At 41.8% G+C, this 16,535-nt stretch overlaps 1 protein-coding gene across 1 annotated transcript in view; it reads right to left on the bottom strand.

Moving 5' to 3' along the window:
• Nucleotides 1-16,535, bottom strand: part of DLST (dihydrolipoamide S-succinyltransferase) — a 157,043-nt gene that overhangs the window by 60,356 nt on the left and 80,152 nt on the right. Inside the window, exon 5 of the mRNA XM_033951095.1 lies at nucleotides 15,326-15,400. Coding sequence (XP_033806986.1) covers nucleotides 15,326-15,400 — 75 coding nt within the window. The remainder of the gene's footprint in view (nucleotides 1-15,325; nucleotides 15,401-16,535) is intronic.

The following is a 16,535-nucleotide window of genomic DNA, read 5'->3' on the forward strand; positions in this document are numbered from 1 at the left end:
CGAACCACAAGAATGTCAGTGGACTAAATGGCTCTATGGATCCATCTAGTGATCATAGCCTTAGAAGTGGGAGAACCCCGCAGAATAAAATGAACCACCACAACAGGCAGTCAGAAAGCGAAACTCTTGAGAGAATCGCCAATAATTCCGGAGCACCCTGTGCATGTCCAAGTTCTTTAGCAGATGATCCAGAGATTGGAACCAGTCAGCTGAACAACTGGGAAACACACCTCAGGATGGACATGGAAAGCTGAAACCACCTTTGGCAAAAAAGGAAAGAACTGTCCGCTTTGAGGAACTTGGAGCAAAGGGTGTCGACACGACAATATTCCAGAGTGTTAAATCATGGAAAGAAGCATCTCTCAGTGGGTCTAAAGAAGCCCTGGCAAAGCCAGACAGCACCACATTAAGATCCCAAACTGGGAACAAATTCTTAATGAGCGGCAAGACCTGAAGATATTTTTGTAAAACTCAGCAACAGCTGGATGCAACTCCAAAGAGAACTGGCAATCCTGGGATCTAGAACCAGAGAGACTAGCCACCGGGATCTGCAGAGACACCACTGTGAAGCCTGTATCTAGACCTGTGACACCCGAGTCGAATAAGGGTACATCTGTTCTTGGGCACTCCAGTGCTCTAAAGGTCTTCTATGCCTTAGCATAAACCGATACCAAGGATGACTTGATAGACCTAAGAAGCTTTAGCTATGACAAGCTCCGAAGAGCCTCGACGTCTTTTTTTTTTTTTAAAGCTGCGCGCTCAAGCAGCTAAGCCATAAGAGCAAAATGACTCAGATCCTTCCTGGCAACCGAGAGGTGGTCAGGAAAGACATTCAGGCGTACCCCGGCTTTTCATGCAAATTGGGCACAACCCGAATGACGCGGCCGGGATGAGTTGCAATCCTCTGAAGGAACCGGCCGAACAGCAGCCAAGGTGGAAAAAACAAACAGAAGAACTTCCGGAGGCCACAGTTGCTCAAGAGCATCAAGCATCTTGCTTCCAACCCGGATCTGTGACTGAAGAAGCATGGAGTCATCTTGTTTGGCGCCGCAGCCATGAGGTCAAGGAGGGGCTGCCCTCTTCCACTCTTGCAATTTTCCTCTTCAAAGTCTCAACCATGTAAACAGCTCCCTAAATTGTAATTCTCCTGGTAATGTCCAGTTATCTTTTTTGTAATCCTAAATTGTAATTTTCCTGGAAATGTCCAGTTAGCTTCTTTTGTAATCCGCCTAGAACTGCAAGGTACGGGCGGAATAGAAGTCACTAATGTAATATAATGTAATAAGCGCCCGAAACGCCTGAACCCAGAGCATTCGGCGGGCCGAAATAGAATCTGCTGAAACCCTTACCAGCATCTTCAAAAGGTCATAGAAGCCAGCCGCCATATAGTCCATCCCAGCCCACAAAAGCTGAGGAAAAGGCATTTGTAGCTGAGCTAAATAGGCGCGTGCCACAAAGGACATAGGCACCGCAGCTCTAATGGCTAAATTAACTGGTTCAAAGCTTTCCTGCGAACCACATCCACCTGGCTAGTTTGCATAGCCTAACCATGAAAGACCAGGTGGACTCTTTGGTTAGAAAGGGTTTTTTATTCTCTGGAAGCTTCGGTCCATTAGAGTATATTTTGATGTTTCATCATTTAGAATTTTGGTACAATCCCTTATACTAAACTAAACTAAACCTTAAGTTTATATACTGCATCTTCTCCATAATTATAGAGCTCGGCACGGTTTACACGAGTTTAATAAAGGAAGGATTAGCATAAGGGTTGGAGGTTGAGAAGAGGGGGGGAAGAAAACATTGCACTGATGTGAAGAGCCTAGTTTTCAGGTGCTTATGGAATAGTTGGAAGGAGCTCGGATTCCGTAGTGGAGCAGTGAGATTATTCCAGAGCCCTGTGATTCTGTAAAAGAGAGAATTGCTCAATTTTCCCGCATAGAGGACACCTTTTAACGAGGGGAAGGATAGTTTGAATTTTTGGGTGGGCCTGGTGGTGTCAGGGCTCGAGGAGTTCCAAGATGTGGGATTAGGAGAGGGAGGATGCCGTGTAGCATCTTAAAAGCCAGGCAGGCGCATTTGAAATGAACCCTGGAAATTATTGGGAGCCAGTGAATTTTGGACAGAAGTGAGTCAACTTGATTACTGTAATATCGCCTATCTGGCAATTTCCCAGAAGAATATGCAGCGATTACAACTGGTGCAAAATGCGGCAGTCAGGCTGATTTTTGGGTTGAAGAAGTTCGATCATGTAACACCTTCCTACCAACTTCTGCATTGGTTGCCGATGGAGGCACATGTGAAGTTTAAGTTTGGATCTTTTTGCTTTAAGGTACTATTCGATTTAGCCCCTAAATATATAACTGACCTTTTCTCTTTCTAAAAAAGAATAATGAAAGATATATATCAACAATCAAAATACTAGTACCGCAACAGGTTGATACTAAAGTATAACGCCTAAATGGAGGAAAAGATCTCAGATACACCATTAGGGAACATGTATGGCTCTCTCCTATCCTAAACTGCTAATTATTAATAGTATATAACTTTTTGGTATTTTATCATTTTCTTTTTAAATTAATGCTAGCATATACAATGATATTTGAATGAATTTAAACACAGAGGCCATCAATAATTCAACATATAATGCTCGGACAGGCTCCCTTAAATATGTCAAACAAATGCAGAAAAAAGAAAACCACTTATCTGCAATTGATGAATCAAAATGCATAACGGAGCGTAGAAAATCTCTCTGAACGCTCTCAATGTCCGCACTGCATAAAGTGCTGTATTGCTCGACGGGGCCCGTTTCGCCCTTGTGAATAGGCGCCATCAGGAAACGAGCTAATCAAAATTTTTCATAATTATCTTTCACTATTCTTTTTTTGATTGCTCAATTATTTTGAAAGATGTCTGATAACGCCTGGAAACAAACACTTAGCTTCTCTAATGAGAAGGTTTTGGACATTTTGAAAGTTCCTTCTATGATAGTGATTGGCCTAGAATTATGAATCTTAAGAAGAATTTGACGAGAATAGATCTAAACAGTGCCTATTTGAATGAATACTGCAAGGCTGAAAGTATCCCTAGAGATTTACGAGTCAATACCAGTCCACAGATTTTCAAAGATGACAAAGATTTTGTCAATAAATGGAAGATGATTCCGAATCAATGTTCCCTTGACTTCATGCTTTTAATTATTGAAAAAAGTAGAAGTGTAGTGGCTGAGTTAAATGTCAAAATTGATGATGAACTGGAAACCATCAGAAATAAAACTGATCAACTTGAATATGATACACAAGTTAAACGTCTGCAAGATAATATTGATAAATTTAAAGATCAATTAAAGAAAAACAAGCTACACAAGTTTCAAAGAGATGAAAAGGACCATAGGGAAGTTCCCGGAGGAACAGGGCCAAATTGTGATAACACCGATTAAAAAAAATATCAAATTTTAGACATTCCGTTGGTCACTAAGTTATTGGAGGGGATGGTTAATGCAGAGTTGACTATCTATCTGGACAAGTTTAGTATCCTACATAATAACCAATCAGGTTTCAGGTCTGGGATTAGTACGAAACAGTCATGGCTTCTTTGCTAAACTATTGCAGTCAAGGCACAAGTGCTATGATCCTGCAGTTAGACTTGAGCTGTGCCTTTGATTTGGTGGATCATACTATTTTATTGAATTGTTTGGAATCTATTGGCATTGCGGGAAAAGTTTTAAACTGGTTTCAGGGGTTTTTAGGCAAAAGATATTGTCAGGTATTTAAGGATAACAATTTATCCTATAGCTGGGATAACTCTTACAGGATGCCACAGGGCTCCCCTTTGTCCCCAACTCGGTTTAATATTTATCTTATCTCGTTGGGCAACTTGTTACAAAGTTTAAAGTTTAACTTTTATATTTACGCAGATGACATCACTATTGTCATTCCGCTAATTTCTCTGTCATCTGATTTTACTAATTCTTTGGCTAATATTCTAAATCAAATCGAGTTCTGGATGACTGCGTTTAAATTAAAATTAAATACTGAAAAAACTAAATTATTTTTAGCAACGCCCAACGAAAAGATAAAAGAAACTACGATCCAAGTGTGTAGGTTGGAATATAATATTGAACAATCCATAAAGATACTAGGGGTAACCCTGGATAAACATCTGACTTTGGAAAAACATACAGATCTATTGTTTAAGAAATGTATTTCAGTTCTCTGGAAGCTCCGCACCATTAAGAAGTTCTTTGATGAAGCTTCTTTCCATTTATTGGTGCAGTCATCTATTTTGAGTATTTTAGATTATTGTAATGTTGTTTACCTGGGCGCTTACAAAAAAACACTCAAAAAACTTAGACTGATCCAGAACACTGCTGTTCGGCTTATTTTTGGACTAAAAAAATTGGAGCACATTACCCCCCTTCTATCAAAAACTTCACTGGTTGCCGGTAGAGTCCAGAGTTCTGTTTAAGTTTTCCTGTATTTGTTACAAAGCAGTTTTGGGATGTTACCAGACTATCTTGCTTCCCACTTCTTCTTGAATTATCTTAACAAGAGTACACGTAGAATAAATCTATTCAACTATCCCCCTTTAAAATCCTGCCAATATAAGAAGTTTTTTCCTTCCAGGCCGCTAAACTGAATATGTGGCTGGGAAAGCTTATATTAGAGGCCACTTCCTATTTTGATTTTAGGGAAACTTTAAAGACCCGTCTGTTCGACATGTCTACATCCTAGAATTATAACTTTTTAACTCATTTTATTCCTTATCTGTTGTACTTTAATTTTACTGTTTCTTAATTGATGTATTCCAATTTTAACTGATTGTTTTTTATGTTACCTCTATTTTGATTGTATGTATTTTACCATGTTGTGAACCGCTTTGAACCTTTTTTGGTATAGCGGTACATAAAAATAAATTATTATTATTATAATGAACAACGTGTATACCCTTGGTCTGTTAACATCATTGATAAAGCATCTGCACCTTCCACTTCCGAATGTAATACTATCAATACCAGTAATACTAGTTCTACAAGTAGATCTTCTAATAGTAGCAGTTCCGGTAATTTTTTTATCCCAAAGAACCAATCGAGGAAGAAGGGGCAACACAAGAGGAAAATGGCATCAGCGAGGACATCCCCAGACCAGATCACAGCAGTATCAACAACATCTACCATAACACATGATTCCACTGTAGTTAACTTATCTAGTAGAATTTTGACCACATAAGAAGAAAATCTTTTAAATTGTGGGTTATCCTTTGTACCATCTAAAAATTTTGATAGATTTCAATTTAACATAGATCTTGAAAAATTCATTAGGAAGCTCCAGATAAAAATTTTCTTTCATGGGAGTGATAACACCTTTAATCGATCTATAATGTCTCCTGCCTGGTCCGCTTGATAATATTCTCAGTATCTTCAAAGAAAAAGATTTAAAAGAAATTGAACAGAGTAAAATCGAAGAGCTTGATGGATTCAATAATTTAAATAAGGATATGAGAACAGCTTTAAATGGCTTAACTCAAGATAGTTCCATTGTAATTAGAAAGGCTGACAAAGGAGGTGCAATCATAGTTCTAAATAAAAGTGATTATTTGTGTGAAGCTTTTAGACAATTAAATGATCAGACTACCTATACAAATATTAAACTTGATCCCACTACTAGATTAAAAAATATCATCAAAAAACTTACTGATAAAGGTAATAAGGATGGATTTTTGACTAAAAAAGATGTACGATTTTTAAACAAGTCCCATCCTATTAGTCCTATCCTGTATTTTTTACCCAAAATTCATAAGGACTCCATTCATCCACCGGGTTGACCGATCATTTCCTCGAGAAACTCTGTTGGAACCCGAGTAAATTTGTTGATTTCTTTTTACAAGATACTGTCATGAAAAGTAACTCCTATATTAAAGATACAGCGCCTTTTTTAAAGAATTTTAGATGACGTTTTGCTTAATCATCTTCCTTGTACCATGGTAACGTTAGATGTCACCTCACTTTATACGTCTATTCCCCAAGATGCGGCTACTCAGATTGTAAAAAAAGCAGTTGAAGATCTTCCTAGACCTTATTTAATTCCCCCTGAATTTCTGATTAGCTTAACCAGGTTAGCGGTATCTGAAAATTTCTTTGTTTGAAGGGAAATTATATGTACAGATTTCAGGTATAGCAATGGGAGCGGCTTTTGCTCCCTCAATTGCTAAACTGTACATGATTAACGTTGAAAATGAATGGATTCTACACTCGCCTTTTGTTGGCACAGATACATAGACGACACTTTTATGTTGTGGGGAGGCACTTCTTTGGAGCTTAACCTCTTTTATAACAGGCTAGGATCGTGTGACCCCCAGATTCAGTTTACCATGAATGCATCTACAGATCACATCCAATTTTTGGACGTCGATATTTCTTTGAATTCTCAAACTTTTTCAACCAAAGTGCACATTAAACCTACAGATCATAACACCTTTTTTAAATTTGACAGTAGTCATTCAATGAAACTCAAAGAAAGTCTCCCGTTCTCACAAATGGTGAGAATTAGAAGAAATTGCTCATCTTTGAAGGATTATAACAAACAATCTAAAGCACTACAAACTAAACTAGAATTGAGAGGGTATCCTAAAAAAGTTGTAAACAAAGCATGAAGACGAGCTAAGTTTTTAAATCGTGACCATTTATTACATCAATTGAAAGGTACTACATCTGAAGAGGGAAAAGAGACATTTGTTGTACGATAGCCACGGCAGTTGAAATTATCAAGAGAAATTGGGATATTGTGAATTTACACCCTGTATTTGAGAATAAAAGAGTGCAGATAGCATTTTATAGAAATCAAAATCTTAAAGAAATATTGAGTCCATCTTCTCCGCGTCCTACAAGAAATATATAAAAAACACGCGACAGTGTGTTTGGACATTACCAATGCGGTAGTTGTAATATCTGCAATATCACAAAAGAATGCAAAGAATCCACCAATCCACAAGACCATAAAATGTATCTTCTCAGACATTTTACTAACTGTAAAACAATTATGTAATTTATCTCATCATTTGTCCATGTGACATCAAGAAATTTGCGAACAAGAATGTGGGAACATAAATCTAATTTAAAATATGAACGGTGCGCCAGTGGCGTACCTAGGGTATGTGGCACCCGGGGCCCATCATTTTTTGACACCCCCCCCCCCCCCCCATGTAAAAAAATTTTTTTTTTTTTTTGCAATAACCATGAAATGGAATAAATGGTCAGAATAGAAACAGGCAGTGAAAATTTTCTTTTATTGAACCTCATATATGTAACCATTATTCCAAACATAACAAAACATAAATTATGTCTAAATTGTCATGACATTAGAAGTACATATGGAGTAGTTGCAGGCAGTGGCGTACTTAGGGTATGTGGCACCCAGGGCCCATCATTTTTTGACACCCCCCCCCATCTATATGAAAAATATGATTTTTAGTACCAATCTACATATCGCACCACAAGAGTGTACCTAGGAAAAGGCTGCATCTTAAACACTGCAGTGAGCACTAGAACACCAACACATACATTGTAAAACTAAACAAGCCAGATCCCGTACAGTCAATTGGTCCTGTAGTCAATGCCAACTGAAAACTATGTCTTTTTCATACACACAGAACAGAGATACACCCTCGCCCAAAATGGAATAATCACAAACTAAAAATAGAAATATGTAGACAAAAGTTAAACTGATCCTCCAAGAAACCAGACCCTGGATACAATGCAACACCACAAAAAACAGTAACACATGTCCTCTAATACAGTGCAAAATATAAAGACAGTAGATGTAAATTTGAAAAAACTGATACATAACAATCACCACTTTATAAATTAACAAATAAAAATAAAACAAATAATGAGATATAAAAAAATACAATTTTATTGGACTAATCCCCGTAAGCTCGGTCCCCATCCCCGCAAACCACCTGATTCCATCCACACAAGCCTTGAATTGTTTATATTAAAGTATAAAAAGAAACAATATTCTGTACAATTGTCAATTTATAAATCAGCGTCTTCTCCCCACTCTCTTCCCCATTTCCCTTCAGCATCCTCAGCCCACTCTCTCTCCACTTTCCTTCAGCGCACGCACATAAAAACAAGCAAGTAATTTTATATCATTTTCATTCTATTCATTCATAGAAATTAAAGTCTAGATAATGCCAGTCACATAACAAAACATGATTTTACAAAAATAATTCCTTGCAGTCAAGCCTGCAAGGATTATTAGATGTCTTTCAGCAGTTCCCCTCCCTCCCTCCCCCTTACCTTTGTGGCCAAGTCAAAATGATCTACCAACAATAAAATTTTAAAAACACAAAGCACGCTGTACGCAGAGAAAATGTTAATTATCATTTATATTCCGCGGGTTTTCAAAGAGGTCAAGGCAGATGACTTTATGCAATGTCACCTCAGTAACAACTATACAAAAATAGACAAATATTCCCCCTCCCTTTTTACTAAACTGCGATAGCGGTTTTTAGCGTAGGAAGCTGCGCTGAATGCCCCACGCTGCTCTCGACGCTCATAGGCTCCCTGCGCTAAAAAACTCTATTGCGGTTTAGTAAAAGGGGGCCATAGTGCAAAATATAGACAGCAGATATAAATTTTCAAAACGGACACATTTTGATCACTAAGTTGAAAATAAAATCATTTTTCCTACTTTTTTGTCTGGTGATTTCATGAGTCTCTGGTCCTTCTTCTGATCCTTCTTCTTTCTCTCTCCCCCTGGCTCCCCTCTTTATTTCTGCCTTTCTTTCTCTCTCCTCCTGGCCCTCCTCTTTCTTTCTGCCTTTCTTTCTCTCCCCCTTGACCCCCCTCTTTATTTCTGCCTTTCTTTCTCTCCCCTTGGTCCCCCTCTTTCTTTCTGCCTTTCTTTCTCTCTCCCCCTGGCCCTCCTCTTTCTTTCTGCCTTTCTTTCTCTCCCCCTTGACCCCCTCTTTATTTCTGCCTTTCTTTCTCTCCCCTTGGTCCCCCTCTTTATTTCTGCCTTTCTTTCTCTCCCCTTGGTCCCCCTCTTTCTTTCTGCCTTTCTTTCTCTCTCCCCCTGGCCCCCCCTCTTTATTTTTTCCTTTCTTTCTCTCTCCCCCTAGCCTGCACAAAGCCATCGTGCCGATTTCTCCACTTCCACGATTCTTTCCCTACCCTCACCCCCAAGCCAGCAGCCGATTTCTCCCTGCTCCTTCCCCGATGTCCTGAACTTCATCGGGCAGCAGCAGCATTCACAATTCACTGATGTTGCCCGCTTCAGGCCTTCCTCTCTGTCGGGTCCTGTCTTCATGAAAACTGGAAGTAGGCAGGACCCGGCAGAGAACAAGGCCTGAAGCCGGCAACAGCAGCGAATTGTAAACGCTGCTGCTGCCCGAAGAAGGTAATGGAGCACCGAGGCAGTCCGCTTCTCCCCCCTCCCAGCCGAACCCCCGCTGACCCTCCTATCTCCCCCCCCCCCCCGTGAACCTTTCCGACCTTCCCAGCGAGAGCAGCAAACCTCCTTCGCGGCTTTCTCCTCCCTCTGCCGCGTTACTGATGACGTCATCAGTGATGCGGCAGAGGGAGGATAAAGCCGACGCTACTGGAGGGAGGTTTGCTGCTTTCGCTGGGAGGGTCAGAAAGGTTCACTTGGGGGGGGGGGAGAGAGATAGGATGGTCAGCGGGGTTTCGGCTGGGAGGGGGGAGAAGCGGTCTGCCTTGGTGCTCCAAGGCCTGGCGCCATTACCTTTTTCGATAATGGCGCCGATGCTGCTTTCGCTGGGAGGGTAGGAGCGCGATAGGGACCGGGCCAGCTGTGCACCCCCCCCTAAGGCGGCACCCGGGATGGACCTCCCCCTCGCCCCCCTTGGTACGCTACTGCCCTGGGGAAACAGCCTGCAACAAGATCGCGCGATGCCAGAGATTTTTGCCTGCTTCGGCTGTTTCCTCCGCCGCGGTCCCGCCCCTCCTCTGACATCAGAGGAGGGGCAGGACCGTGGCGGAGGAAACAGTCGAAGCAGGCAAAGATCTCTGGCATCGCGATCTTGCTGCAGGCTGTTTCCAGACGCGACACCCGGCGCAGGGGGGGGTAACTGGACCGGACCGGGAGCACCCCCTCAGGGCTTGGTACCCGGGGCGGACCGCCCCCCCGCCCCCCCCCTTGGTACGCCACTGCGGTGCGCTGAAGTTATTGTTCAGTACTGCAAGACAATGAACCATATATTTAATGCCATCGATGTAGAACCCAGGTCACTTAGAGGTGACAGATTCAATCGTCTCAAACAACGGGAATCCAGATGGATTTTTAGGCTGAACAGCATGCATCCATACGGTTAAAATACTAAGTTGGAGTGGTCAGCTTTCATTTAGATTTTTTCATAGCTTCACCCATTCTGGTTGGACCTTACTTTTAAAACCACTTAATTTTTCCGTGAAGCACTTTAATATAATTTTCTATATAATCAGCACAAGAATATCATTGTATGAAGTTGTGATTGGTTTAAAAAAATGGTATAGCTCGTGAACCAATCACTATGTTTAATTTTTTATGCTAGTATGCATACGTTGGCATCTCTAAGATTTAAGCGCCATTTGATTGAATCTGGCGTAACTGTAAAGGATCAACTGAATACGTGCAATGAGTTATTCTATGTGCTATTGAAAAATGTTGTGGTTATTTTGAATGAATTTTTCTTTTTCTTTATTTTGATGGCGCCTATTCACAAGGGCGAAACGGGCCCCGTCGAGCAATACAGCACTTTATGCAGTGCGGACATTGAGAGCGTTCAGAGAGATTTTCTACGCTCCGTTATGCATTTTGATTCATCAATTGCAGATAAGTGTTTTTCTTTTTTCTGCATTTGTTTGACATATTTAAGGGAGCCTGTCCGAGCATTGTATGTTGAATTATTGGTGGCCTCTGTGTTTAAATTCATTCAAATATCGTTGTATATGCTAGCATTAATTTAAAAAGAAAATGATAAAATACCAAAAAGTTATTTAGCAGTTTAGGATAGGATGGAGGTTTTTGATCAATGAAAGAAATTTAACACCACAAACACTCTAGGCAGAACCATACATATTCCCTAAGTGCTGTATCTGAGATCTTTTCCTGCTGCGGTACTATTTTCTCTTTCTCAACCAATAGACATAAGAGAAGCTCACACTTGAATTTTGTTTCTCCATCGGTTAGAGGATGTAAATTTAAAAGACATCATCACCATCTTCTCTCACATCAGGCAGCATTATGGGGTAAAGATCTGGAACAATTGCTTATGTCTACTACTTATGGGGAATTTAGGAGACACCTAAAAATATATTACATTACATTAATGACTTCTATTCCGCCCGTACCTTGCAGTTCTAGGCGGATTACAAAAGAGACTAACTGGACATTTCCAGGGGAATTAAATTCAGGGAGTTGGTTACATTTCCAGGAGGTTTGCAATTTTAAGGAGTTGTTTACATGGTTGAGTCTTTGGAGATGAAGAAATAGCAGAATAGGAACAGACTTTTGGGGGGGAGGGGTTAGGAGAGCAGGGTTTTGAAGTACTTAGGTAGCTGATTTCTACAATCTTATTCCACAATAACAGATCTCTAGAGCTGTTAGTCACTAGCTTTTAATTTTGTTAGTTCTACTCAATTTGTAGCATTTTTAATCATTTCATGGTCCTACGGTATATAAGCTGTTCTTATTATTATTATCAACACAACTGTCCCATCACTAGGGAGATAGTTGCGCCGGGTCAGCTGAGCCATCAGGGAAGCTCTCTTGGGCTGTCACAGAGCTGCGGACACTCCTGCGCCCAGGGCCGGATTTTCCTATAGGCTAACTAGGCTTCAGCCTAGGGCCTCAAGATCAAGAGGGGCCTACATTCAAATTGTTAGCAAAATTAAAATTACACTATTCTAAAAACAGTGAATACTAAAACACTGAACCGAATTCTACGCTTCGGGATCGGAACCGGCTCCGGCTGCAACGGGGCGCCAACTTGGCTTCTCCCTTTCTTTTTTTCGCCCTGGGAGGAGGATCGGGGAGGGAAAGACGTTAGTCCGGAAACAGTTGGGCAAAGCCCAGCCCCGCGAGGAGAGAGGCAAAACGTGGATCCGTCAGGACAGGGCAGCCCAGACTGGCATCGGGGGTGGGTTTCAGTGGAAGGGGGATGGGAGGCAGGCAGGCTGGCATCGGAGGGGGGGTGAGGTGAGGAAGGACGCACTGGGGGCACTATGGACATAGGAAGGGGCAATGTTGTGTGTTATGTTTGATTAGTTATTGTTACAAGTACTATATATGGTGCTGAGAATAAATGTCCAAATAAGTGTTCTCAACTTTTTTTTATTTATTCTCCGTGTCACATTTTTTATAAAGGTTAGTACCAATAACAACATGTTTCATTTAACATATTGATATATATCACAGTAATGATGTATTTTATTATCTCTCATGTAATTTACAAACTTAAAAATGGGAGGTGAAAGGGCCTCATAAGTGGAATAGCCTAGGGCCTCTTTTCATCTATATCCGGCCCTGCCTGCGCCCGAAGATGCAAGCTGGACATAGCGTGATCTTTCCATAAAAGACCCTCCTGAGAGTCAAACTGCTCTTGAACCATGAACTCATATCCGGATGCCAAGAAAAGTTGCACAGGGCGGTGGATGGCCTTGTCCCCGTACCCGCAGTGAGCACTTCCGCTAGCCGCAGGTAACAGCCACCGTGTCATTCTCTACTCACGGTTACCAGACACAGAGAGCCTGCTCCTAGCCTTTTCAATGGCCAGTTTAGAATTCATTGCCACACTGCTGGAAGTTCATCCTTCTAGCTGATCTTCAGGTTACTAGTCAAACTCCTCTGTCTGATTCTGCCTCCACTCCTGCAGACCACAGGATGCGCATCTGGACGGGTGGAGGCGCAAAATCAAAGCCATCATGCTGCAGAACACTGCTGAGCCCCCTAAGCGCGCTACAGTCTGTGCTCAACCCCCTCTCCCCCAACAGGGAATGAGACTAGGTCAGGGATGGCCCTGAGCTCCAAGTAATAATAATAATAATAACTACTTTATTTGCATATACCGCAATACCACAAGCAGTTCAGAGCGGTTTACAGAGGAAGAGACTGTACACAGACCGCGATGTTACAGAAAATATTTTCAATTACATTAGTAAGCTGAGAGAGACTAAGCAGACTGGCTAAGGTACCCCGAAGGGATCGGCCTGTCAGCTAGACTGAAGTCTGTGAATTCTTGAGCAGGCTGAGCTTCAACTCCATGTTAAATGCGAAAATACCCACGAAAGGGACGAAACTACATCGAATTAAAATAATAAAACGTGGACAGCAGACTCTACACATGCAAAAGAAAAGACTGCTAGAGGGTGCCTGTGAAGTACACTAGAGCAGAGTGAAAACCCTGCAATGGATTTCTTCTGCAGACCATGCAAGTAGCAGCAAATAACCCTATGATCTAGAACAGGAGTGTCAAACTCAGGCCCACAGTCCAAATTTGTCCCGCAGGGTAATTTAACGTCCCGAGATTTGGCCCACTGTTCCTTCCCTCCCTCCATCCCGATCTCATCTTCTAAGCAGCCTGTTGAGGATAGCCGGTCGGCTATAGCGAACCTAGCAAGCTGCCGTCGACCTCCGCAGTATGTTCCCTCTGCCGCGATCCCGTATGTCAGAGGAGGGGCAGGACCACGGCAGAGGGAACATACTGCAGAGGCAGTCTGCTAGGTTTGCTACAGACCGGCGATCCTCAGCAGGCTGCATAGAAGATGCTGCTTAGAAGATGAGATCGGGAAGCTGGGATGGAGGGAGGGAAGGAACGGCGGGCCAAATCTCGAAGGTGAGACCGAGATTGCTGAGGAGGAGGAAAACATGCAGGCCTTTGGGGTGGGCCTTGATGTAGAAGTACACAGAGGGAGGGAAGGAGAGGTCCAAAGAGACGTGCGCATGCCCAACTGAGGGGGGAGGGTAAGAAATAACGGGTCTAAAAAAGAGTGAAGGGAGAGAGATGGTGGACAATGGGATGAAGGGAGGGAAGGAACAGAAAAGGAAAGAAGTTGGACACAAGGGACGGTGTGGAGGGGGGTAGGGGATAGAGATACTGGATAGGAGGGTAGTTGGGAAGAGAAAGTGAGCGATGGTGGACCCTGGGGTGGTGGGGAAGGAGGGAGAAATGCTGGATGAAAGGGTAGTTGAGAAAAGGAGAGATGGTGGATCTGGGGATGGTGAGGTCCATTGTTGTAGCTGCGGGGAAGGAGACGAAAAAAAGGAAAGATGCCAGATTTCCGGGGGAGGGAAGGGGAGGACAGAGATGGAAGATTTATGGTTAGCACGGAAAAAGAATAAAACGACCAATGGGCAGGAGACCCTGTCAAACGAGTTATCAGAAGACAACCAGAAGCTAGGACCAACATGATTTGAATAATGACCAGACAACAAAAGGTAGAAAAAATAATTTTATTTTCTGTTTTGTGATTACAATATGTCAGATTTGAAATGTGTATCCTGCCAGAGCTGATGTTAGACAGCAAACTGTGAACAAGGACCAAAAAGAGAGACGAAAAGTCTATTAAGATGCGCATTTTAGCAAGCGCTAAATCGGTTAGTGTACCTTAATAAAAAGACCCCTAAGTATTTTAATAAAAAATTTGGCCCGCGACTTAGCCTATGTTTTCGATTTTGGCCCCTTATATGATTGAGTTTGACACCCCTCGTCTAGAATGTCTCACTTATTGCACTAATGTTTATCAGTAAAGCCTATTGTGTCTTCTAGGACTTGTGAGAAATCAAATTCTTTACTGAGATTCAGATAGAGCATCTGTTTTCACCGCTTGTGTTTTATCTTATTAGCTTCATGTACCATCTTATGCTTTGTGTGTGTGTGTATAAAGCAATCCTCTCAGCGTGGCTGGCTCGAAATAAATGCACAATTGCCCAGGACCCTCCCGTGAACTCTTCTGGCCAGACCATGCTTTTGGGCTTCCCAGTCTTTGTTTGAGAGGCTAGAAGATGCAGCCATGTGATGTTTTGTTTCTTTACTCTGTCATTTCTTTCTTTTGCTAATAAATTTCGTTTTACCCTGAGAACCAGCGGGCTGGTGAAATACTTTTGGCTCTAACTTTTTGCTAAGGCCCAGAGATGGTCACATGCAAATTTCGTGAACCTTTGCTACTCTCCACCCACCTCATTTGTATGCGCATTTTTGGAGAATGACTGGCCTTTCTGAAATCGCTGCAACAGCAGCCCATTGGTTTTTACTGTGCACTTTTGAGAATCTAGCCCTGAGTGAAGAGAAACCAAATCTGGGATGCGCTGAAGTGAAGGAATCTTACCTTTCTCCCATCTAACATCTCCTTCAGTGACAGACTCTGCAAAGGCTGGGGTCTTTACTGTCAGCACATCCTCCTCTGGAAAGAAAACAGCAAGATTCAAACTAGCAAAATGTGCTATCAGACACTACGCCTTCAGATCAGATGGCGTTCAGAAAATCATAACATAACCTAACTTTATTCTTCTCAGCGGTTTACATTGAAGAAAGCTGGACAATCTGCAAAGTACAAAATACAAATAGCAAAAGTACAATATATTTCTTAAGGATAGTCAGAGTAGAATTATTGCAACCCCAAAGTCTAAAACCAAGGTTCATCCTATGCATATTAACTGATATCCTAAAAATTATGAGTTGAAACAGGGGCTTTTTTTAATTAAAAATTAGTGTACACTAACAGAATTAGCTTGTGCTAAATGCTAAAAAGCCTTTAGGTATAAAATGGGATTCATAGCATTTAACACACACTAATTCTGTTTGTGTGCACTAAGCTTTAGTAAAAAAGAGCCCGTTTCCTATTTACCTGTTCCAACTCATAATTTTTAGGATATCAGAAAAGGCCTCAAAAACTGCCATACTAAGTCAGATCAAAAGTGGTCCCAAAATGTTTATATTTTAGCCACTTATTGACCACTGGCATGGCTGTTCTCCAGCATCACTCTCCACCTCCATGCATGGAGCTACAACCCCATGGCACCGTGCTTACTCGTTGGTGCTACAGTGGCCAATGCAGGGCCTTGAGCACCTGCGCTTGATGGCTCCAACCCCCTCCAAAATTCTCAGAGGTGGGAGCCAGCAGGCCTTGAGCATGTGAAGATCAACATACAGTGGATCGGCGGTGGTACCAACATGTAAAACTAAACTAAATAACTGAGCTGGGTGGGGCGAATGGGGGCTACCAGCTGCCCACTAGCCACACCAAGACTGCACTGATTTGGAGTGAGCTTTCCTCTCCCACCCATTTTCCTCTAGAATATTTTCTATAACATAAAAGGTTTTTTTTGGGTTTTTGTGATGGCTAATCTTCAAGTTCCCTAGACTGTTTTGAGCAACTATAATATGTTGTCATTTTAGCTTATGATTTTATGGATCTTAGATGAAGAGGCACAACCAAATAATTCTCCCAAGTATAATTTTTCTTTTTCGGATAACAGTTATCTGAGATAGAGCCATTTTTCCACCCTATCAAAATAGCATGAAATTTTTTTTCTTAT

The sequence above is a fragment of the Geotrypetes seraphini genome, chromosome 7 (assembly GCF_902459505.1).
Source record: "Geotrypetes seraphini chromosome 7, aGeoSer1.1, whole genome shotgun sequence".
NCBI lineage: Eukaryota > Metazoa > Chordata > Amphibia > Gymnophiona > Dermophiidae > Geotrypetes > Geotrypetes seraphini.